This window comes from Scomber scombrus, chromosome 1 (assembly GCF_963691925.1).
Source record: "Scomber scombrus chromosome 1, fScoSco1.1, whole genome shotgun sequence".
Taxonomy (NCBI): Eukaryota; Metazoa; Chordata; class Actinopteri; order Scombriformes; family Scombridae; genus Scomber; species Scomber scombrus.
The window spans coordinates 27,897,342-27,920,729 of record NC_084970.1 but is presented as its reverse complement, the minus strand read 5'-3'; the positions used below and the strand labels follow the sequence as shown (position 1 = coordinate 27,920,729).

Genomic DNA, 23,388 nt, shown 5'->3' with positions numbered 1-23,388 from the left:
GGAAAAGGAAAGGAGATTGTTCAACCATTAAGCTACACTGTAGTTCTTCAGTGTTCCTGGTTTTTCACATTATTCTTCTGTGTTTTTATAGATTATCTTGAAGGAACGTGAAGGGAAGAAAGGGAAGACGAGTGTAGAACAAGAGTCTTCAGGCCAAGAGGAGCACGGGGAGCATGGGGATGAGTGTCTACATTTTACTGATGATCTTGCACGAGAGCCTGCCTCCCAAGAAGGTAAGGACAATTCATTATGAAGAGGTGCAAACATTTCCCATATTTTTTGTCCATGATCCAGTTTCTAATTGTTATCTCTGGTCTTCTGTTTATATCACAGAGAACGGTTTGAGTATGCCCAGTGATGCATCCCTCTCCCCCGCCAGCCAGAACTCTCCGTATAGCATCACCCCAGTATCCCAGGGTTCTCCCGCAAGCTCCGGGATTGGGAGTCCCATGGCTTCAAACGCCATCACAAAAATCCACAGCCGACGTTTCAGAGAGTAAGTGCACACTCTTTGACCGGGGCAGACCTTTTGGAGGAATCCCTGGAATTGGCATGTCTCAGAAATGCACCGTGTGGTTACAAAAAAAGGAAACGATTAGCAAAGCAAATATTTGTCCACCCAAAAATCCCAGAGCCTTGACTGTGAGACATGTACTCAGAAAGTTAACGGGTGTTTTTAAGGGCGGAACTGTACAATAAAGAATTGTAGAGTATGGCACAGATGCCTGGCACATTGTCCCTTCTCAGCAAAAATGTATGCCAGTGGCCACAAACACGGCTTTGTCCCCCTGTGTCCTCTGCTGTAGGCCTATTGTCCCAGCCCACCCTTCTCTAACAGATTTTTCTTTTAAAGCCTCCAAAAGGCCTCTGTAGCCGAGCTCCTCCTTCTCAGCTCTGACCACCGGGACACTTGTTCCTCAGACCACACTACGTCGACCTTTTTATTGGCTTAACCCTAAAACTGCTGGGAGTATGCATGCTCTCTGATGGGTTTGTTTTTCAGGCTTCTCCTTATTTAGAAAAGTGAGTGAGTCATTTTAAGGACAACAACAAGACTAGAGCCCTTTTCAAGGATGCAACTAAGCATTGTTGTCATCATCCTTAGATAGCTTCTTTTGCCAGATCAAACAATTCAAAACTCTAAAATGATTCAGTGAATGATTACACAAAATAAAGAAGAGGAACAAATCACCACAAGACAAGCTTGAATTTTAAAGCTCCAACTAGTAAGGCCATTACTAGCAAGTAATTTTTTTGTTTGGTAGTCACCCAACAGATAAATAAAATAAATAGGTGCGTTTCTGAACATCTGTAACCTCCATCATTTGTTCTTTCTCTTCTTGCAGGTATTGTAACCAAGTGCTGAGCAAGGAGATAGACGAGAGTGTGACCCTGTTATTACAGGAGCTGGTTCGCTTCCAGGAGCGGGTTTACCAGAAGGATCCCACCAAGGCTAAGTCCAAACGCCGCCTGGTCATGGGTCTCCGAGAGGTCACTAAGCACATGAAGTTGCATAAGATAAAGTGTGTCATCATCTCTCCCAACTGTGAGAAGATCCAGGCCAAAGGTACAGAATTTTTGCAAGATTTCTCTCCAGCATCAGTCCATATTTGATAAAAATGTTCATGGTCTCACTGTAGACACCAAGCAGAAAACTCTCAAGTGATTAGATTTCATTTCTGTACTTTTTTTTTTCATTCATTTTTTCAGATTTATAAATTTGAGTCACTAATCTCTTGCTGTATTGCAGGCGGTTTGGATGAGGCTTTATACAACGTAATTGCCATGGCTAGGGAGCAGGAGATACCGTTCGTGTTTGCTTTGGGCAGGAAAGCTCTGGGACGCTGCGTCAACAAACTTGTGCCTGTTAGTGTGGTTGGCATCTTCAACTTCTCTGGTGCCGAGGTAAGACCAGTCCTACATTGATTGTTACAAATGACTATTAATACTTAATTAGCTATTGAGGGCGAATGAATAATTAATAAAGTATCGGCAGTATATCAGTAGTTGTCAGTATAGAGCAGTAGAGACAGGAAACAGTTAATCATCTCTTGACGTCTAATCTTTTTTTTTCTTTTTTTCTTAAGCTCTCACTAACTTGTTTAAATCTCTCTGCCTCCTTCAGGGTCTTTTCAACCGACTAGTGTCTCTGACAGAAGAAGCTAGGAAGGCCTACAAGGACATGGTGTCAGCTCTGGAGCAGGAGCAGGCTGAGGAAGCTATGAAAAACGACAAGAAAGTCCCACACCACATGGGACATTCCCGAAACCACTCTGCTGCTTCTGCCATCTCCTTTTGCTCTGTCTTTTCTGAGCCCATCTCAGAGGTCAATGAAAAGGAGTACGGTAAGCTCCCTTGCTTTTTGTTCTCTGCATTTCATCTTTGTGATATCTGTAATGTTGCCTAGATTTTAAAAAATTTTATTCCTTCAGAGACCAATTGGAGGAGTATGGTGGAGACTTCAGATGCCCTGGAGCCTGTAGAGGCTGAACCAAGCCGCCCCGCACCTTCCACAGCCCCCCCAGAGAGACAGTGAGGCCCCTGCAGCCACAAACATTGTCGCCCCACCAAGCTCCACTGCTCCCCAGCCCAGGTTGGGAATTCTGACACAGGCCAACGGAGAGAAAGATGAGGTCCGTGTTGACGACCGGCTGGAGCTGGCCTCTCAGCAGAGCACAGAGACGGGCTCACTGGACGGGAGCTGTAGGGGCCCGCTGAACTCCTCCATCACCTCCACCACCTCCACCCTAGTGCCCGGGATGTTGGAAGAGGCGGAAGAGGAGGAAGAGGAGGAGGAGGACTACACTCCTGAGCCTATATCTGTGGAGGTGCCCACCCTCAGCAGCCGCATCGAATCCTGGGTGTCAAAGACCCTGGAGAACCTGCAGCTGGGAAAGAGCCAGGACAGTACAGAAGAGGAGGAGGACGAGGAGGAGGAAGACGAAGAAGAGGAGAGAAGGCAGAGTGAGGAAGAGGAGGGCCTCGATTCAGCGGACATCACAGAGACGAGGGTGGAGAGCAAAGAGCAGGTGGAGGCCAAGAAAGTCACCGGTTGATGTCCTCTTACTCATTCCCTCTGTCCTCTGTTTGTCTCACACATCCCTCTTCATAGGAACCAGCAGCCTTTCTCCTTGTGTCTCTAACCCCTGACACCAGACATAATCTCAGGTATCCAACCAACTGGCCAACACTCACACACACACCAGTGAGACATTACAGAGAAACTGACCAACCTGCAAACACACAGGGTCACAGACCAAATGACAACTAACACAGACACCAACCCCTCTTTAAAAAAAAAAAAATTCTCTTGTAATTTAAAAGGATGCCCTCACCTCTTCGGCCCATAACCTGCTACACTTGAATTCAGAGGAAAGTTTTTGATTTTCCTCCTCCGAGACTGAACTCTCATGGAGTCAGGGACGTTTTTCGGGAGCGAGTGTTGAGCATTTAAAAAAAGAAAAGAAAAAAGAAAATGGAGAACTGCGGTCTGTTGCTCACAGAGGAGGAAGGTTGGAACCTTTCAGCTCCCATCTTACTTCATACAGAGCTCAGACGGTTTACAGCTCTGCGAATATTTGTGTGCTTGGGTGTGTTTTTACAGGCACATAGTTTGCATTTATTTTGCTGTGTTCATTAGCTTTATCTTTGTACATAATGTGTTGATGCGTGTGCTTTCTTTCACCTCACTGAGGGAAGGAGAGGCATGCATTTCTTAATTATTGCTTGGTTGGCGTTTAGTTTTACTCACAGAATATAACAGTGTCAGGGGTTCTGTCTTTATTACCAAAACCACTCCCACCCATCAGTCTTCAGAGTGTTTTTTTTAATGTTCAAATAACAAAATGTCCCATTCTGTATTCAGATAATTAATTAAAATGACTTAACTTCTAAGAAGCAAAACAAGCTTTGTGTATATAACCTGTCTAGGTGGTTCTGCTATGTAATAGTTTGTTATATTGATCTTGCCTTGTGTGAAACTATTCGGGGTTGTTTTCCTCTGACAGGAATTGTCTTGAGTTCCCAGATGCTGTGTGTGTGTTTCATAAAATGTGCATCTGTTTGTTCTCTCTGGTGGTGTTTGTTCTCTGATGGTCTGTCTACTAAATGGGGGCTCTCAAGCTGTCTCTTACAAGGCTGGTTAATGACCTTATACCATTTTTAGAAGCCTATTTATCATCAACACTGAGCCCTTTTTTTAAGTCTTTTCATCCAAATGAAGCTATTTTGCAAGTGTTTCTGTAAACAAGCTGTTGAAAGCAGACCTCAGTAGAACTAGTCACTAAATTGGAGAGCACTTAGGCCTTTCTGTATAATTTACAACATTATGAAAGTATCCAGAAACAGTTTTCAGTCAGTTTTACCAGAGTTGACTCTATTGTCTTAAAACTTTCCACTTAAATCAAAGTAACCAAGGCAAAAAATGTGTTTACTGGTATTTATGAAATTTAACAATGCCCACATTGACCAAAAAATATCAACTGAAATAAATCTTTGTAGCGCTTTGCCAGGTTTAATGTAGGCATTCAGCTCTAACTGCCAGCCTAAAGTCAGTCCACCACAGCAGAGGAGCTCCCTCACTGGGACAGAGTCACCACTCAAGTCAAGCAAGTCGTCACCAACGCATACTAATTATAGCTCATTGTAAATACAAGTGTACAAAAGAGATTTTGATTTTGCATTGTATTAAAAAAAAAATACAATCACCCTGTTCTTAAAGCCATTTGATAGTTTTTAACATTTTATCAGTTGGAATCCAATTTGATAATGGTATTTGATAGTGAATCATGGTGAGACTTCAGCCAGTCAATGGTGATGCGGCGTGTTAATGCAGTATGTCGGGCTGTATGCAATGTGAAGCCCCGTGATGGGAGATGACAGTGTACTGAATATCATACTGTGGATTATGAAAGTATTTCTGGTTTGATAAAAGGTACACTGTGTGTAGGATTTGTGTTGCTATCACTTCCATCAAAGTGTTTGAAGTATGTTCGTTGACAGCAAGTGTGTTTTTTGCACTATGTAAATACAGTACTGGTAAAGGTCTTGTAACTAATGTGAACTTAAAAGCAAAACAAAGAAAAAAAACGGTTCAATGAAGTACTTTTTTCAGCGTGTTCCTCGTCTTTATATGGATATTTAAGACCGTCTCCTTCAGACTGTACATCACTAGCAACATTGTTAGAGGCTGTTTCTCATAATCCTGTTATCACTCTTAAACTATATGGACTGATGATTAACATCATTAAAATGTTGTTTAAGTAAATCATTTGACTGACGCCTCCTTTTCTATTAAATGTTATTCATTTCACCAACATGTACACAATTAGGTTGAAGTAGAGCTGAAGTAGTTGATTGATCGACAGACAGAAAATGAATCTGTTAATATTTTAAGAATGGATTAATCATGCCAAAAACTGTCCTTGTCCTTAAATGTTCAAGGCTTTGATGCTTGTCTTTGTCATATGTGATAGTAAATTGAACATCTTTAGTTTTAGACAGGTGATCAAATAAAACAAGCAATTTGAATAAGTTTGTAACAGGCATTTTCTGCAGTTGTCCAAAATGTTACAGACAAAATTCTGAATCTATTATTCAAGTTATTGTTAGTTGCAACCCTTGGTTGCACTTTTACAGAACAACCACTAGGGAGGGACAAAGCTCTCTTGTATTTTATGGACTCAGAACCATCAAGTCTTTTCATTGTCTTTCTTTACAGACAGTATGCAGTGGTCAGGTTATTTGTAATGAATTTATTTGTTTGGAGAAAAAAAAAACTCCTGAAGACTTATTAGACTTACTTAGATTATTCTTTTGAATTTCTTGAATTTATCCTGTAATACCACGCTGAAGTGTAGCAATACTGTAATTCTCTGTGCCTGCTTATTGCTTTTGAAAGATAATATTTTAATCAGTACAGTATGTAAAACACTCTTCAATCGGCGCCTGGTATAATGTTCTGATTAGAATCAGACGGAAATGCAAATGTTTTCTGTTTAATTCTCTTCCTCTTATATGTTCCTGCAGAGCATTTGAATATCGCATGCCTCAGTTACACTATGGAATGTCTTTTATTGTCATTCAAGTCAATCTGAGCAGTTTCTACACTTGAAACATATGTTAAAACCTAATTTCTTAACACGGGAAACACTTTTTAGCGAGAAAAGCCAAAATAATAATGTATTAACACAATTAAACAGCATCTCTGAGGTGCAACTGATGTTAGAAGAGAGGAATAGACCACTCATGTATTGTATTGGCTCTGCTTCAGTGTATAAGTGTGTGTGTTTGTGTGTGTTTGTGTGTGTGTGCGCGTACAGCATGAGTCACCCTACCCGCCTGTGATTGGATGGTAGTTTATAGGTGAGGGAGGGGGAGAGAGCCTTAGGGGCAGTCTGTCAATCTCTCCTCTGCTCCATTCACACATTCATCTGCATGCACCGTCATAGAGTGAGAGAGAGAGGAAGTGAGCGAGAGCCTCTCATTCATAAAAAAAGAGAAAGTTCATTCATAAAAGCTGCACAATTCTGCTGCGCCTCAGAAAGAAAGAGAAAGGGGAGGAAAGTTGATGTGGTGTGGAGCAGAGGTGAAGACGAGCTGGAAGCCTGACTATAAAGTGTATGGGTCAGTGTGATGGGACCGTTCTCAGCTTGACTGGACTTAAGACTACACAGGACATCCCCTGTCCCACGCTGGTGAGTTGAATCTCTGTACTGGACAGTCGGCATACCATCTAATCGTCTGCTGAGGACAGACTGCCAGACACTAAGATAATTTCCCAAAGGTCAGCTGATTAGCTTGACCAAATTTATCAACTTAATGCATTTTATGGTTCTCTTTTCTGAAATCAACTTTATCAAGCCTAACCTCTGTGTGATATTACTGTAATTCTTTGTCTAATTCCTGGAAGGTTTTCTCTTTTTTTAATTTGTCTCAATGCTCTCCTTTGTCCAGCTCCCTGATTATGAGAGTACAGACCTTGCCCAGGTTCAAGTCACAGACAGGACTCTTACCAGGTAGCTCATCACTGTTATAGTCATTACAGACATCCAGTCAGTACATGAGAGTCTCTGTGCTGCCTATCTTACAATAACACTCTTCTACAGGCATGCTGAAGCGCACCAAATACAGTCGTCTGCGCAACGATTCTCTGACATCTCTGGAGGATCGGCCCCAAAAAATGCTGCCCCTGAAGAAGGATCTTTGCTTGGACTCTGATTTTGCTCATCTGGATCCCGGGACGCCTGCACACCATGGGCCATCCACCCTGAGGGACTTCATCCCCCGTGTGGCTAACATTCGATTACAAAGTCCTATTTCCCTGCGAGGCCTAAGGGGACAGACAAACACACCCAGGGACAGAACCATTGATGGACATGCTGACAGACCCTTGTCCAGAACAGAATGGGGCTCAGGACATAATCAGACATTTTGTAGCCAACCTTCCTTTAATGTGCCACTCTCCACTGTCCAAAACCTAACTCATTCGGCCCTGCAAAACACAAAAAGACCCATCACCCTGCATCGGATGGCCAGCCTCCCCTGGACCCCAGGCTGTCCCCCTTGCTCCCAACACAAAGGTGGTTTGTGCTGTTTGAAGACTTTCTCTGCAATAGAGGATTGCACAACCGTGGGGACAGCAAACACAGCGGTTCACCATCACATCAAGGTACCTGTCACCACACATGTTACAGTGCATGAATACACTCTGCTGTGCACCAACAGAAATCTGTGTGGTTGTGTGGACTGCAACTCAGAGTGAGTGTGAATTGTTTTGCTTGTCTATTCTTCACGTTTTTTACTTTAAAATTTGACCATAATAGTTTGTGTATCCTTACTAAAATATCAGTGGTGTGTCAGTGTAAAACTTCTTCACTTTACACTGTATCACAAAAACTAGGCAAGAAAGTGCAGCTAACCTCCTTTCTGGTCCCAGTTGAGAGTTGAGATACGCAGTTTAATTCCTACCAGTGCCAGTACAAACACACGCATGTGAACACAGGACACACACACACACACACACACACCCACCCACACACACACTCCCTGTGCTCTATCCACACCATCACACTCACTTTCGTATATTCACTCCCTCCCTTGCAGATAGAGCTTCCTAAGTAGGCAGTAGTGACTCATCGTGGCTCACTTCTCCTCTCTAGATCTGTTCTGCTTGTGTGTGTGTGTGTGTGTGTGTGTGTGTGTGTGTGTGTGTGTGTGTGTGTGTGTGTGTGTGTGTGTGTGTGTGTGTGTGTGTGTGTGGGTGTGTGTCTGTCTGCATGTGTGTGTGTTTGCATGTGTGTATGAGTGAGTGTATGTGTATGAATGTATCCGGTATCAGCAGAGCCCATGCTGTCCTAGAACCGGAGGTGTGTCCGCATGAGTGATTAGGAGCAGGGCTTGTGAGCTGACCACTGCTGGAAATGAGAACGGACTGTCTGATTGTCCTCCATAAACAAGCACACACATACATTACACGCCCGTCCACTCACCCCGCCCGCTCATATACACACACATGCACACTCACACTCACACACACACATGTATTGATTTAAGTCTGGTCTCCATCAGTGGACTTACTCATCCTGCCTCCAGCCTATAGGGCCTGCTCTGCTGAAGCTCATGGCCAATAGAAGTGGGACTGCCTAAAGTGTATCCGAGCACATTGCCTGAATGAGACAGTGTCTGCTTGCATTAATTGCTCCTCCATCTTCTTCACCTCTTTACAATCAAATATATGTCAAGACCTCTTATACTCTTAAAGGAATTTACAGAAGATGCACATCGGACAGTTATATACAGGCTATTCCGAGGTTTGGTCCATGAACACCCACTAAAGTGCTCTAAAACTGAAACCAAACATCCAGGGTGTAGACAAAGATAAAATCAACTATGCATGAAAGTAAAAGCCTTTTAAACTAGTAATAAAATATTAAAAATCAATTTTGAAAGGCACAAGGAACAAATATGGTTATGATGTGTTCTCTGCCTGCTGCATTTTGTGCAAGCCACATTCTTTTTTAATGATTTATTGGGTAGACCAGAAAGTGTGTTGCAATAGTCAAAGCATGAAAGGATTCTTTTTTGTTGGGAAACAAAATGTCATCTGCATAATTGTTGTTTCAGACCAAATGCAAAACTTATTTGTGCCAGGTGGATCGCAAAATGAAGAGTGACACATGTTCCTATAAAGCAGCTAAATAGGATGCTACAAACCACAACATAAGGTGAATAATCACCATTAAGTTTCTAACCTTGTACCTCTTCCCTCTATGGAATTTTGTAGGCAAAGGCTATTTGCACCCCTGGTGCAAATATCAATGAATGCTATTTGCACCCAGTACAATTAGAAGTGGATGCTATTTGTACCCTGGTATATATAGCAAAGTGTTCTATTTGCACCCGTCTTGGTGCAAATATCAATGTATGCTATTTGCACCCCAGTACAGGAGTGCATGCTGTCGGAGGGGAGCGTCTGGAGATATGCGGAAGACTCCCGTATCCCCCCGGGACAGCGGGATAAATATACGTCGCTGTTCTCTTTTGTATATCATATAATAATTTCTGTCCGGTGAGAGCGATCACTTCTCGGCGTGTGAAATGTCAGGTGTGGCGTGTGAGCGTGAGAGCAGCTTGAAATGTGTGTCTCACGGCCTGAGACTTCAGAGGTCTGAAATGTATTTGGTAACCATGGCAACCATAGATCTGTCAAAATTTGATTCCCATCATATAACAAACTGAAGGTTGTAAATTCAGACATTTGGGTTGTATGCATTTAAAATGCAGTTAAAATGTAGCAAGGTTTTTCCGCTGAAAACATTATCAATATATAACTGCTGCTGCAAAGACTCGAACCAGAGTCTCCTGAACTACTGACGGACACGATGCCCGTTACACCACTGCTCCGGTCCTTCAAAGTAATGTGACAGCCCAATATGTTTGCTAATACGGAAGATAGATATTGGCGACAAATCATTTCTGACTGACAAACTGACGCTTGGATGCATTCACTGAGGAAAGATTATGAAAATATAATACAACTTTCCCGCCAGAAATGTCTTTAGAACAAACATTAGAGATGAAACCTTTCTAAATTCGCCCTTTTCTGCTGGCGTGGAAGATGAATGTCCGCCATGTTTTCACGTTGTTATACGTCTAGGGTGCAAATAGCTCAGCTGTGTGGCCGAGGCTATTTGTACCAGGGGTGCAAATAGACACTCTGTATTTTGTAACGCTTGAGTTCTTTTTTGTTTTTTGTATGACAGGAGGGTAAAGTTAAAGAGCTCTGGGGATTCAGAGATGCACAAAATCAAATTTTCCTGTAAAATACTGTAAAATGGTCACCCTCATAACTTTGGCATTGTATTGATGCCAGAATCTCTTTGGACATGCATTATGAGGGTCAGCGTATTATTGTTCAAAGTTAAATTTGGATGAAAATCAGCATAGCTCATGTTACTCCATTGGAAATAATGACCTTGGTCTGCATAATGCTGAACGTGTGCTTTTGGTGTGAAAGCTGTGTAATTATGAAGTTTCACACTACAAAGTATACTTTGTCTGATTGGAAGCATGTATAAAGAGAGAAAAGGGACAGGACCAAGTATTGAACCCTGTGGAACACTGTATGGATATTTAAATATATGCACATCAATACTGACAAAAAAACTTTCTTCACACACCAACAAAATGTTTCAACATATTTACAAATAACGTGGTCCAGTGGTCAGCAGGCGTTTTGCCTTGTGACCCCTTAAAAGCCAATTCAACATGTAACAATCTGATTGCATGTTACATATGTTTGTAAGTTATGAATACTTCAACTACTACTATAAATGGATTTTCCTCTTACATTTTCACACATATTTTTTAAACAAGGAATTAAATAAAAATCTGACAAGATAAATGCTTTTGTGTATAAGAAATATTTTTTGTCTTTAGCTTCATCCGTTCTTGTTGATCATCTCAAAATCTGTCCAATTTATTTATCTCCCCCAATGGGAGGCTCTTAAGTTGAGGACTGGGACAGAAACACAAGTCTGATGTCACTGCAGACTCTGAACTGTTTCTACACATATTATTTTATATTTGAATGAGTGTGTAACTGGTATTCTCTTGTGTTTTCTTAGTACATGGGTAGTGTAGAGGTGACCCAGTCCATGAGAACCCTCGACTTTGATACGAGAATGCAAGTCACACGGTAGGAGGTTCCTCCACTACGAACACACACACACACACACACACACACACACACACACACACACACACACACACACACACACACACACACACACACACACACACACACACACACACACACACACAAATACACACACAAACACACACACACATGCAGAGACACATGCATATGCGTAGAATAAACTTCTGACACGGTCTCAAAGTAAATCTATGCATTAATGAAGCAGATGTTTTGCACATGCATGGAAGAAGAAAAAGAAAAGAGTACAATGCTTGAACCAGACCGACTGAATTCATACACAATATATATCTGCCAAGCAAGACATGTGTGGCTTATTTAAAAAATGTTTCAAAGGGGGAAATCAAATTAAATGTATAACGTTTCATAAAGCGGGGCTTTCTCCTCATCATTTGATATTGACATCCTAGCGCAGGATGCAACAACGCAGATGTACACAGCAGCCTCTGTTCACAACAGCGCTGCTGAATGATGGGGCAGAAAATCCAATTAGATGAATTTCCTCCGAATGATATCTCATAGTCTTATTAAGAGAGAGAGGAAGAGAGTCCTCAATCCATTACATAGAAGTTGTTTTCAAGAAAAAGAAAAAGCGTTTCCTTTGAAATATATATATATATTGGATTTTTTTTGTCTAATGTCATATTTTTTAAATATATTTAAACAATTATGTCAGATTCAGTTATATCAATGGTAGTTGATGCTAATCTCCAATGTTAAAGAATTTCCACAATTAAAAGATTTTCCTTCTAATGCATAGTACATTTAACAGTGTCACTACTCTGATGGTGCAGATGCTGCACTGTATTTTGCAGTCAGTTTGGTTTTGATTATTCAATTTTTGTGGCAAATATAGTCTAAGGCTATAGTTTAAGTCTACAGTTAGTGGTGGAAAAGGTAGCAACACCACAATAAAACATACCCTCCTATACTAGTAAAAGTCATGCATTCAAACTTAAAAGTAAAAGTAGGGAGGTATCATCATCAAAGAAACGTATTGTACAGCAGAATGGCTCCTGACATTGTTATATTATTATATGATTATAATATTGAATCATTATTATAGATGCATGACTGTGTAAGCATTATTTACTGTTGCAGCTGGATGAGGTGGAGCTATTTATAACCAGTTCATAGAGTGCAGGGTAGGTAAATCAATATCTGCAAAGTTATTAGTAACCCACACATAGCACACTTCTCCAAATATGTTGTTTAATTAATAATGATTTACTGTTGATGAGAGTTTTGTAATGTAGTTTCCTTCCTCTCAAAATTTCACATGCAAGTCACATGTTAGCAGGGCGCACTGGATCACATATTTACAAAGGTATCTCTGTGTTTGGAGTGTGTATGTTTATAATCCCTGCATGTGTGTGTGTGCGCGCGTGCGTGCATGTGTGTGTGTGTCCGTGTGTGTGTGTTATGCAGAGAGGCAATCAGCAGACTGTGTGAGAGGACATCCACCAAGACGGCAGTGAAAACTAAAAGGGTAAGGTGCGCACATACGCACACACACACACACACGCACACACAAATACACACAAATATACACACAAATGCAATCAACACAGGCATAAATACAATAACTGATTTTTGTCATCGTCAGCCTTCATTTAAAGGACTGTCTGCTGTTCTGGGTCAAATCAACCTGCAGTTTTCTGGGAGCAGGATCATCCTTACTGTCTCCACCGACAGCATGACTCTGATCGCTGCCTCTTCCTTACAGGTGACAGCTTCAACATGCTTAAAGAATAAGGCACTTTTCTATATTTATCTCATGTGCAGAGTCAAACCAACAATGAACCCATCCTATCTACAACATTGTGCGTGTATCCAAAGTGTATTCCTCTGTGGCATAGACCTCAATTGTTGTCCAAAAAACATTGAAAACACACCAATGAGCCACACCACTAAGCTGGGTGATATGTTCCTCTGCCTGAAAAACTACGGTTATGGTAGTTTGTTTAGAAACAGATCCAATGACTAACAACAGTGATGTTCTCTGTCACATTTTCTGTCTCAGGAGAGTAGTTCCTTGTACAGCAGATGCAAACTACACATGCAGTTTGAAAGACGGTCCCACTTGCATTGCTTTTACGCCTTGTTGTGCCATATATCACAACCTCTTGACTTGGTACTAAATTGTAAATTTCTCAAAGCACTTCGGTCGAAAGTTGCATCCGCTGTACAAGGAACTACTCTCCTGAGACTGAAAACCTGACCTCCTTAAATTAACTCATTATGGTGTTTTTAATATTTTTTGGCCAACAATGGAGGTGTACAGCACAGAGGAATAATTCATATCAAGCTTTGGATACCCACACAACACTTGTACGATCAGTTCATTGTTGGCTTGACTCTGCACGAGAGATTTGTTGACAATCTTTAACTAAATTATGACTGTTGACCTGTCACACATCTGAATTATTGAGCCATTCAGTGAAGTTGTCTTTTCTCTTTTGCAGAAGATTGCCCACCACCCCATGCAGGCCATCTCATTTGCCTCAGGAGGAGACCCAGTAAGTTTTTATTCTCATGTGCACAAACATGTTCATGGACACACAGACACACAGACGCAGACACACACACACACACACACACACACACACACACACACACACACACACACACACACACACACACACACACACACACACACACACACACACACACACACACAGCGCAATTAATTTGATTTAGTTTAATTACTGCTTGGTTTGCTGCCATTTTGTGGAGGATTGAATTATTTCCTACCCCAACTCTTGATTCTTTCTATACTTTTAATTGGTGGTGTGAGGTCAGCTCTGCAGTCAAACAGCGTTTACTCTGCGCTGAAGATTTACGATTGCGTGTGGTGATGAACCACATATAGATAATGGCTGCTGCAAGTAACAAATCATGAAAACCTTTCTTTCATAATGTAACCATCAAAGCTTCTACAGTATGCTCTACAGTATCATCTTTGCACCTCGCCGAGTCTGTTTCAAACTAATTTCTCTTATCTATTTTCCTTCTCTTCCTGTCCATGCCCACATTATTTCCATATGACAGAATTTGGGTTATTCATCCTGAGTTTATAGTTCCTGTACTGTAGCCTGAATGTCGATAAGGAAAACAATCATCAGTAAGAAAAAAAATCAATGCACTTCTGTTAACAGCCAGCTGGACATATCCGTTATTGGCTTCTGACTAGGTCAAATGCTGCTTAATAAACAGCTTGACTAACAAAAACTGTTATTTATGTCTTGGTTAGCATCCATGAATTAAAATTTTTAAAAAAAGACTCAAAATGCTGGGTACACACTGTAATATTTAATTGCCATATTGACACTGCTAGACTGCACCGGCCAAAGATTAAGTAGAACAGAGAAGTTGTTTCTCTCTGGGAGACACAACCCTGGCAAAGCTATGGATGGGATTATAGCTCGCTGTTTAATTAATTAGCTCAAATAATCTTGTAGTGTGCTCTAAGCCTTGGCTCAGTTGGCTCGGACACATGGAAGATAGGAGGGGAATTAAAATCTGCCACTGAGGCTCTATGGTGAATCATATTCAGCTGACTCTGCTCTTGTATTAGTATCAAGGAACCACTGATAGGGAAATAATTAATTCATGCAGAGGATACACATGGATGATCATTAACTGGGAATGTCTGCTTTGTTTTCTGATGATTAAATATACTGCCATCCTAAAATGATTGATCAAAAGACTGAGTACAGATCCTTAACCCACCAGATGTACTGATTATATGCTCAGCTACACAAGAACACTGTCAGGAAGTTCTCTTTATGTCTGTATACGCTGAGAATATCTTCAGGTCATGCTGTTTAAAAAACATTTCTCTCAATTTGTTTACAGGACATGGCAGATTACATTGCTTATGTTGCTAAGGACCTGGTCAACCAGAGAGGTATGGGACATTTTTGTGCTCATTATGATGCGCTGGGCATCCATCGGTGTTTTCTGGCTTTGTTGTGTAAAAATGCAACAATTTACTGTTATTATTATGCACAAATCATCTCTCTCTCCCTGTCAGCATGTCACATCCTGGAGTGTCCGAAGGGTCGGGCCAGTGAGGTCATCAACAGCATTGGTCAGGCCTTTGAGACTCGTTTCCGCCAACTTCTCAGCCACACACCGGCACTCCACTCAACTAATTCCAGGTCCGCCTTCTGTTTAATTATCCTTTTGATGTGATGCAACACAATAAAGTGCCACATGTCCTGAATGTCCTTGAATAGACTTTATATTTCACCCCTCTGATCAGTGTTTCATTGCCGTTGTCTCAAATATAAATGTGAATGTTGAACTTTGATAATTTTATCCAACATTATGTTACTTTTTTTGTTTATATGTTTGTGTAGAGCTGAAACATGAGTATATTGGCTGAAAATCAGCAGTTAATATTCATAAGTATGTTTTAAGTAGTGTATAATCACCTGAAAATAAGAATCAGTGTGTTTTTATTATCATAGGGAGCGGGCCCCTCTTTCACAGAGACTGTCATGTTGCACTGCCATGTTTCTACAGTAGCTTAGTACAGACAAACCAAACACTGGCTCTAAAAAGGGCCTTTTAATTTTTGGGAGTTGTGTGGCCACTATAGGTTCTCCTACACATTTGGAAGGGGAAGAGGAATTCAGTTGGTTGCAATCTGCAACTCCACCACTAGATGTCCCTCAATCCTACACACTGGTCCTTTAATTGTTAAGCAAAAATGCCAAATATTTGCTGGTTATAGCTGCCCAAAATGTGAGGATTTGCTGCTTTTATTTTTTTTAAAGTAAATAACAGCAAAATAGAAGCATTTCTTATATTTTCTCCAACTGCATATCAACACTGTAATAACTTTCATAATTTTATGTTTTCATATTTGATATCCATATGCTCAGCAATACTCAGATTTATCCAACAAACTTAAAGCAATCAATGTTTTAGATTTGAGCGCATTTCTCTATCTTTGTATGTGTCTTTTTTATGCATATACAGATAGCATGTGAAGTATGTCATTGTGTTATGTTCTGTGTGCAGGTCAGTGGTGAGAATCTGCAGCAACTGGAGCCCAGAGGAGGCCATAACAGACCAGAAAGACAAACAGGATGGTGAAGTCAGCAAGCACCGAAACTACTATAACGTGATTCCAGGAAAGACACCGCCTCCTGGTGGAATAGTGGACCTGCGGATCACAAGAGGAGAAGATGAACAGGATTCTGGCACACAGAGGGTAAGATTGAATTGTGGTACCATATTACAGACAATATTTAGGCAGTTATCAATTAGTCACTTTGGAAACAGTAGTTTAACCTAAAACTGAGCAAATCCATCTTCTGAGGAAGACCACAAGATATAGTTAGGTAAGTCCTTATGTTGATAATTGTTTTGGTTTGAAGGGTTGATGCCTTCTTCTTGAGGCGACATGAAGTGAAGTTAAGTGAGTTTTTGAAAGTAAAGTTATTGTTTATTTACTTAAAAGTTGTGGAGTTGTATATGTCATATTGGTTTTATATGTTCTGCATTATATTTCCGTTTTTAGGATGGATGTGTTTTGTGCTATATTTTTAAAGGACAACAAGATGATATGAAAAACAATTAGAGGAATAAAAAAATTGGTCAAGTGAAGTCAATTTTTATTCACATAGCTCAATATCACAAATCACAGACTTTTCATGGGGGCTTTGCAATGTGTACAATTAACATCCTCCATTCACATTTAAAAAAAACAAACATTTGTGCTATTTGTGTAGCAAATAGCACAAATGCTATTTGCTACACATTTACACACTAACACATTGGAGCAACGCAGATTAACTTCAGTCTGATCAGTGAGCAGAAGTAGTTGAGATTGAAGTGTTTTGCTTAAGGGCACCTCAGTGGTTGGTAATAAGGGAGGCACAAACGCTGATATTCACCTTCCTGCCATTCTGGGAATTGAGTCAGCAATCTTCCTGTCATGAGCACACATCTCAAAGCTTTAAGCCATTGCCGCCCCTGAACAAACTCGCACATACACACACATGCACAGGTTTCTGTCTTGTGTGAATGACTCATCTGGTGATGTTGCAGGTTTGTTCATTTCAGCCTGTTTCATTGTATGAGAACTGCTCCATCACAGAAGAGACTCCAGCTCCACCTGCAGGTAAAAATCATCAGCACACTGTCGGCCCAAGTTGAAATGTGTCAACATTTGAGTATGTAACTACACAACTGTGCCTCTTACTGTGGCTCTGAACATAAGAATTCAAGTTTGGGTTGTTGTCATTGTGGTGCATGCCTAAATATAAATTAAATCCCATTTGTGTCAAAACATTTTCACTGAATTAATGAATGGTTAATGGTTGATTTTAATTAATCCTTACATACTGGTTGTATTCTAAACCTTCACAATATCCATTCATAATTATTCTTTACCGCAAATGAACCAAACATCTATTATTCATTCATAAATACCTCATCAGTCATCATTAATAAATCATTCATAATCCGTCACACTATTTATAAATGGAGGATTACTTGTTAATGAAGCATTTGGAGGGCAGAGAGAGTGTATTCTTTAGGTTTTACACTATTTCTTTATGGGGAAAAACATTCACATTCACATTATATCATGGTCCTATGTTACTTAAAACAACAGAACATAACAGCCATCATGATTTAATTTAATTTAATTAAAAAGGAAGAATACAGCAATATTTTTGACTGGTGATTTTAAGCACCAGGTATAGGTACAAACTTTGAAAGTTGAAATATTTCCATTCTTGTATATTCTGGGTCACTTTACAAGATGTCATATAATTGCTGCTAAAAGCAGGTTGTTATTACTCAAATATAAAAATTATTTAAATTTGAACTTAAAATTATGTAAGGGTTAATTTGACTAAAACTGAACATTAGTTTGAATTTCAAAACAGCCAAAACAGCCAGAATAAATTATATCCAGACGGAAATGATCACCCATAAGAGGAACTGTGCTGCATCCTGTAGCAGCTAAATCAAAAAACAACCAAAAAACGTGATTTTCACTTCATACAATTGGCACTGTGCCACAGGGTTTGCGAGCAAGCATTAACAAATGAAGGAAAAGAAAGAGAAATAGACACTGCCACTGTTCAATATTAATCAAGAATATCTATAAACCTCCATGTGGTCTCAATGAGGATTTTTGCTGATAAAGTCAACAGACAGCAAGCTAATTTTGCTTTGCCTTTTTACTTTTTTTTTTTTTTTTTTTTTTTTAAATTTTGCAATCATCTCAACCCACTCATATTTATTGGTGTATTCTTATATTCTTCCTCTATTGTTTCTCCATCAGTGGAATCTGCGGTCAGTCCTGAACAGTGTGCTCCTCTGTCTGAGACACGGATCCAGAACCTGATCCAGGAGGATGGCTGGTTTCATGGCAGGTGGATAATCAACATCTCTGTACCTTTACTAGCACTGAATTAAAAACCTTGTGTCTTGACCACTAATATACACTCAGCTGCCAGATTATTAAGTACTAAGTAAGACAAACAACAGCCCTGCTATGATATTATATGCTTACAGAATGTTTAATGTTCAGCTTTTGTTGAAATTCTTTTCTATAGGTGGTTAAGGTTAATTCAACTTTAAGGTCATTTTGGAGTAAGGAGTTTGCAGAAAGCCACCTCTCAGTATATAACTGAGTATAATTCAACAGCCCCCAAAATAACAGTTAAGTTGAATCAACACCTCTGAAAACAGGTTCAACAAAAACTAAACATTATAACCTTGATGAAGGTAGGATCTATTGCATGGCTTTTGTTTTAACTGCATTCATTTTAGCTAGGTGTGCCTAATAAACTGACCATATAACCATCTTTCTTTCTCAGTAATTTTGTGTTTCTTCATCCCAGGTTAGGAAGAGAGCAGGCAGAGTCTCTTCTCACCTGCAGTGGGGATTTCTTGGTCAGAGAGAGCAGCTCTGCCTCCGGTCAGTATGTCCTCAGTGGTATGGAGGGATCCACCGTGCGTCACCTACTGCTGGTTGATCCACACGGACAGGTTGGATTTCATATACATGTAGACCTATGCCAGTATGAGGAGAGAAGAAAAGCAGCTGCCCTCAAAGTTTAAGCTCATTGTCTGTGTGTGTTTTTGTGCGTGCAGGTACGGACCCGTGATCAGGTGTTCCTGAGCGTCGGTCACCTGGTGCGTTTCCACATGGAGAGCCAGATGCCCATCGTTTCTGGGTGCAGTGAGCTGTGTTTGAAACAGCCCATCCTACAGAGACACTAACACATATATTCACAGGCTGTCACATACATACTTTAGCCTTCAGCAGCTGTACTTGTGGCAACAAAATTCTAACCTTTTCAACATTTTTAGCTGCCTGAAAATATCAAATCGCGATAATCCTCTCAACGTGTGGGAGATAAAATGCAGACACCATACAGTACATGTACAGTGGGTGTAATAAGTTGGCGTCTACATTTGAGTAAAACGATAAGTGAGAATAGTCTTTGGCCTGCAGAAACATCCTGTCTCTTTTTCAGGCTGATTTTGCTGGTGCTTACTCAAAGTCGAAGCACAATCACTGGAGTCGGGAGGATATAACCAGAATGTTGGCAGACTTTCAAAGTCTTTTTTTTTTTTACATGCTAAATTTGTCCTCTTGTCATATTTGTCTGATTTGTTGACGTTCTGTTATCTTTTCCCATGCTTGACTTTTGAAAAGAACCTTTTATTCCTCTTATTTGTTGCAGTCTAAAAATGGAAACTAAATGCTCTTTGTAACCAGAATAAGCAGATACAGATTTGCAGTTTGGTCTCATATAAGGTGGCAAACACACAAATAGTGATTTTTGCTCTCTATAAAAGGTAATAAAATACATCTTCAGTTCTTTTACAGTTTAATTGATTATTTGACCTCTTAATTATCTGTTGTGTCTTTCTTCATAAACCCTCAATCACAAGAAACACTTTATTCATTTTTATTCCTGTAAGTAACTGTTTGGAATTCTTGGTCTCTGCTTAAAAGGTACCAAGATATCCTTCGAAGAATAGAACCTGACATAAATCATCAAATCATCTAATTTAGAAGATTTAATCAATTTTAACTACTCTTTATGGCAGCTACCAGTCCAGCAATGAGTGCCACAATACATGCTGTTCACCAAGACACAACGCACAAACTTTCATATCTATGTAGCATCTCGATATTCAATATTTGGAGTTCATTTCCACTGATAAAAAAAAAAGAAAAACTTTTATCATTGTTTATGATAACACAATGACAGTATGGCCTTTACATTATTCTTAAGATGTTAAAGTTTCCTAGTACGGCTTGTTTAACTGCTATCCTAATGTGCTCACAGTGCTGACTCCAGTGAGATTGTAACTGCGTACATGATTCTGATTATTCATGATTATTTCATCTCAAAAACTGCACATGTACATTAGTTGGAAACATTTTAGGAAGTAATAATGAGTCAACTGGATGAAAATAATAAGTGATGTTGGAAATAATTTTGTATTTACACTCTGGTGTCAATGTGACCAAAGATACACACAAGGATTTTGTACATTACTATGCGTCTACTTCAGTTCAGCACAACCAGTGGGTGAGGCATGCATGGCATTATTGTTAAACTACTGTTCTTGTGTTGAATATGATAACATAGTCAAAGTTAAAACAACCTTCTGTCTAGCACTATTCCTCATTACACTTATATCTGGTCAGCCACAGTACATTAAAATTTGTACTACGGTTGTTTTTGAGTCACTGCTCTCTAAAGCTTGATTGTCTTGCCTCGCTTGTAAGTTGCTTTGCATAGAAGCGCCTGCCAAATGACAAAATGTAAATGTAAATGTGGATGTAGATGTAAATGTAGACGTAAATGTAAATCTTCATACAAATTTCACACTACATCAGAGCAGGAATCTTGAACCGAGGCAATGGGGGCCCGCAAGGTTTCAGGTTTTCTGAAATCATAAGTGTTTTTACTGAATCATACAAAACAAAACAGAGCACACCAAATTGTTAAATCATTCGCTATCGTGTTTGGATCGAATTAAAAGCTGCTAGTTGGGTTTGCTTCATAGTGTAAGCCCTCTGTCCTCATGACAGTGACTTACCTGCACTCTTACATAATCTTAATAGAGTTGTTTTTTTTAGCTCTACTCCTGATCTTTAGATTATGGATATCATTATTTGAGATTGTACATAATATAGACGAAAAAGATTAAAAGAGACTTTAAGATCCACTATTAAGAGTGAAGTACAGGCCATTATCTCTTGCGATAACAGCAGAAAATCAGCCAGTAATCAAAAGATTAATCAAGAGCCAAAAGTATAAATGAAATACTTAGTATAATAATTGAATTCTCTGATCAAATTGTATTTTGGTTTATGCATTTAATACATTATTGGACATTCTGTATTATACAATGTACAAAAATCAAATAATTTGTCACTAATGTTTAGCAGTAAATGACTAAAGTATATACCAACAGGTCAAAAAAGCATCACTTAACATCACCATAATTGCTTTAAGATTATTATTTAAATTTTTGGTAATTTAGGTAAAATATATAACATAGTGCTCTAACTTTTTAAATGTTCAATTCTTTCTGCATCGAAGTGTTATTTTAGTTTTGTGTCTTTTTTCTTTCATAAAAATCTCAATAGGACTGCAGTTAATTCATTTGTGTCTAAACCTGGAAAAATCACTGTGAAAATATAGAAATACATTTTTTCAACAGTTGGGATTCTTTACGCCACAAGATGGTGCTAACAGTCTTCTACCAAGCTCTTCTACCTTCAACAAGTACTAATATACTATTTCTTGACCAGTCAAATACCAGGAAATAATCATTCTCCATTTGTTTATGTGGTTTTTTGCGTTTCTCCATAATCTTACATATTTCATGTTAATAATAATTTAAATGATGTCCTGTATTTCATTGGTTATTTCTGTGTTATTGAAACAGGTGTTTGTGAAGTAGCAGTGACAATGACTCATAGTAAACAGCCTATAATAACTGCTGCAGCACTTTTCCCTCAGTTTTCACCAGTCTGTCACTTGCACATTTTGGTGAAGTAAAAAATGACGATGTTCTGAAAATATGCAGTTGACTGTTTTTGGGGCTGTGGCCCTCAGTGTCCTCTGAGAGAAGCTTTTGGAGGGTCTCGCCCACATTAATCACCTTCAGCTTATTAGACTGGGCTCAGGGAACCGCTGGCAGCTGATGGGGAGAGAAGCAGCTCTGCTGAGGACAGATACAAAAAAGATAAACAGCGATAGGATATCTAAAGAAAAACAGCACTGAAAACCTTTCTGTTCAGATAACTGAAAGATTTTTTTAACTTCCCACAGTCCCCAACTTTTGGGGTGTCAAAGAGGGCTTCTCTGGTGTGTCACTAAAAACAGTAAATGTTATCTCTGCTCCTTTACACTTCAAAGTTAGATATGGTAATGCTATCTGCACCTTATCTTATTCAGTCAGTAAACAGAGCTTGAAAGTGTCAAAACTCTGACAAACTAAGAACCACACATGTATTCATCAGTTAACATGAAAGCTATCATAAATGTGAAATTAAGTGATTTTTCAGGCAAAGTGAAGTTACTGCCCAGCTTCACTCCGTCCCTCTGGATTTTCTCTGAGTCATAGACCTCGCCCATCCCCCCCTCCCAAAAAGAAAACTAACCAAGAAGTGTATGATGCCATTCTCTCAGGCTTGTGAGGTCTGCTGATGATCACATGTTGTCAAACCTGTGAGGTCACTATTTGACCTCTGACCCCTCATTAATGTCAAAGCAGCAGCTGGCAACCTGTGGGTGTAACTGTAAAAGCAGTTTTGGGGGGGTTATTTTCGAAACACAAGGTGGGACGATCATTGGAGCGATTATCTTGAAAAAGTGATTAGTAAGTGACTACTTTCACAAGGCAATTCATTTATGTTGTACCATTAAAACACGTTTTGACAATTTGAATAAGATATCTATTAACATTTGATGTTTGACCATAGCCAATCCAACATTCTTTCCAGATGTTATCTGCAGCATTAAAAGCCAGTGCAACATCATTTCTTTGGTTTGGAATGAATTTTGGCACCTCTATGAAATAAATTAGTCATAAATTCAGATCAACTCAAAGAAACCACTCTTCATATTCACTTTAGCTGTCAATATACTCTGTGTAGGGTATCAAACGGT

General features: G+C 39.7%; 2 protein-coding genes across 2 annotated transcripts in view; both read left to right on the top strand.

Moving 5' to 3' along the window:
* The window catches only part of secisbp2l (SECIS binding protein 2-like), a gene marked incomplete in the record, with an annotated part of 17,585 nt that extends 12,325 nt beyond the window's left edge, over positions 1–5,260 (top strand). Inside the window, 7 exon segments of the mRNA XM_062424794.1 lie at positions 92–233; positions 334–496; positions 1,347–1,567; positions 1,751–1,905; positions 2,126–2,345; positions 2,433–2,517; positions 2,519–5,260. Coding sequence (XP_062280778.1) covers positions 92–233; positions 334–496; positions 1,347–1,567; positions 1,751–1,905; positions 2,126–2,345; positions 2,433–2,517; positions 2,519–3,056 — 1,524 coding nt within the window.
* Positions 5,261–7,108: 1,848 nt separating this feature from the next.
* On the top strand, positions 7,109–21,666 carry LOC133985227 (SHC-transforming protein 1-like). Its single transcript, XM_062424827.1, has 13 exons — positions 7,109–7,669; positions 11,127–11,197; positions 12,644–12,704; positions 12,822–12,941; positions 13,681–13,734; positions 15,074–15,125; positions 15,252–15,378; positions 16,247–16,439; positions 17,279–17,351; positions 18,525–18,615; positions 19,087–19,234; positions 19,340–19,449; positions 21,621–21,666. Exons 1-13 carry the CDS (start codon positions 7,109–7,111, stop codon positions 21,664–21,666), a joined length of 1,707 nt encoding a protein of 568 aa, XP_062280811.1.
* The last annotated feature ends 1,722 nt before the right edge of the window (positions 21,667–23,388 follow it).

Excerpts from the sequence above, each read along its gene's own strand:
- LOC133985227 (XM_062424827.1), top strand. The coding sequence starts at position 7,109 with ATGCTGAAGCGCACCAAATACAGTCGTCTGCGCAACGATTCTCTGACA. Across the intron at positions 12,705-12,821 it reads CGGCAGTGAAAACTAAAAGG|CCTTCATTTAAAGGACTGTC; the intron begins GTAAGGTGCGCA and ends TGTCATCGTCAG. Across the intron at positions 19,450-21,620 it reads GAGCTGTGTTTGAAACAGCC|TGTACAAAAATCAAATAATT; the intron begins CATCCTACAGAG and ends TGTATTATACAA.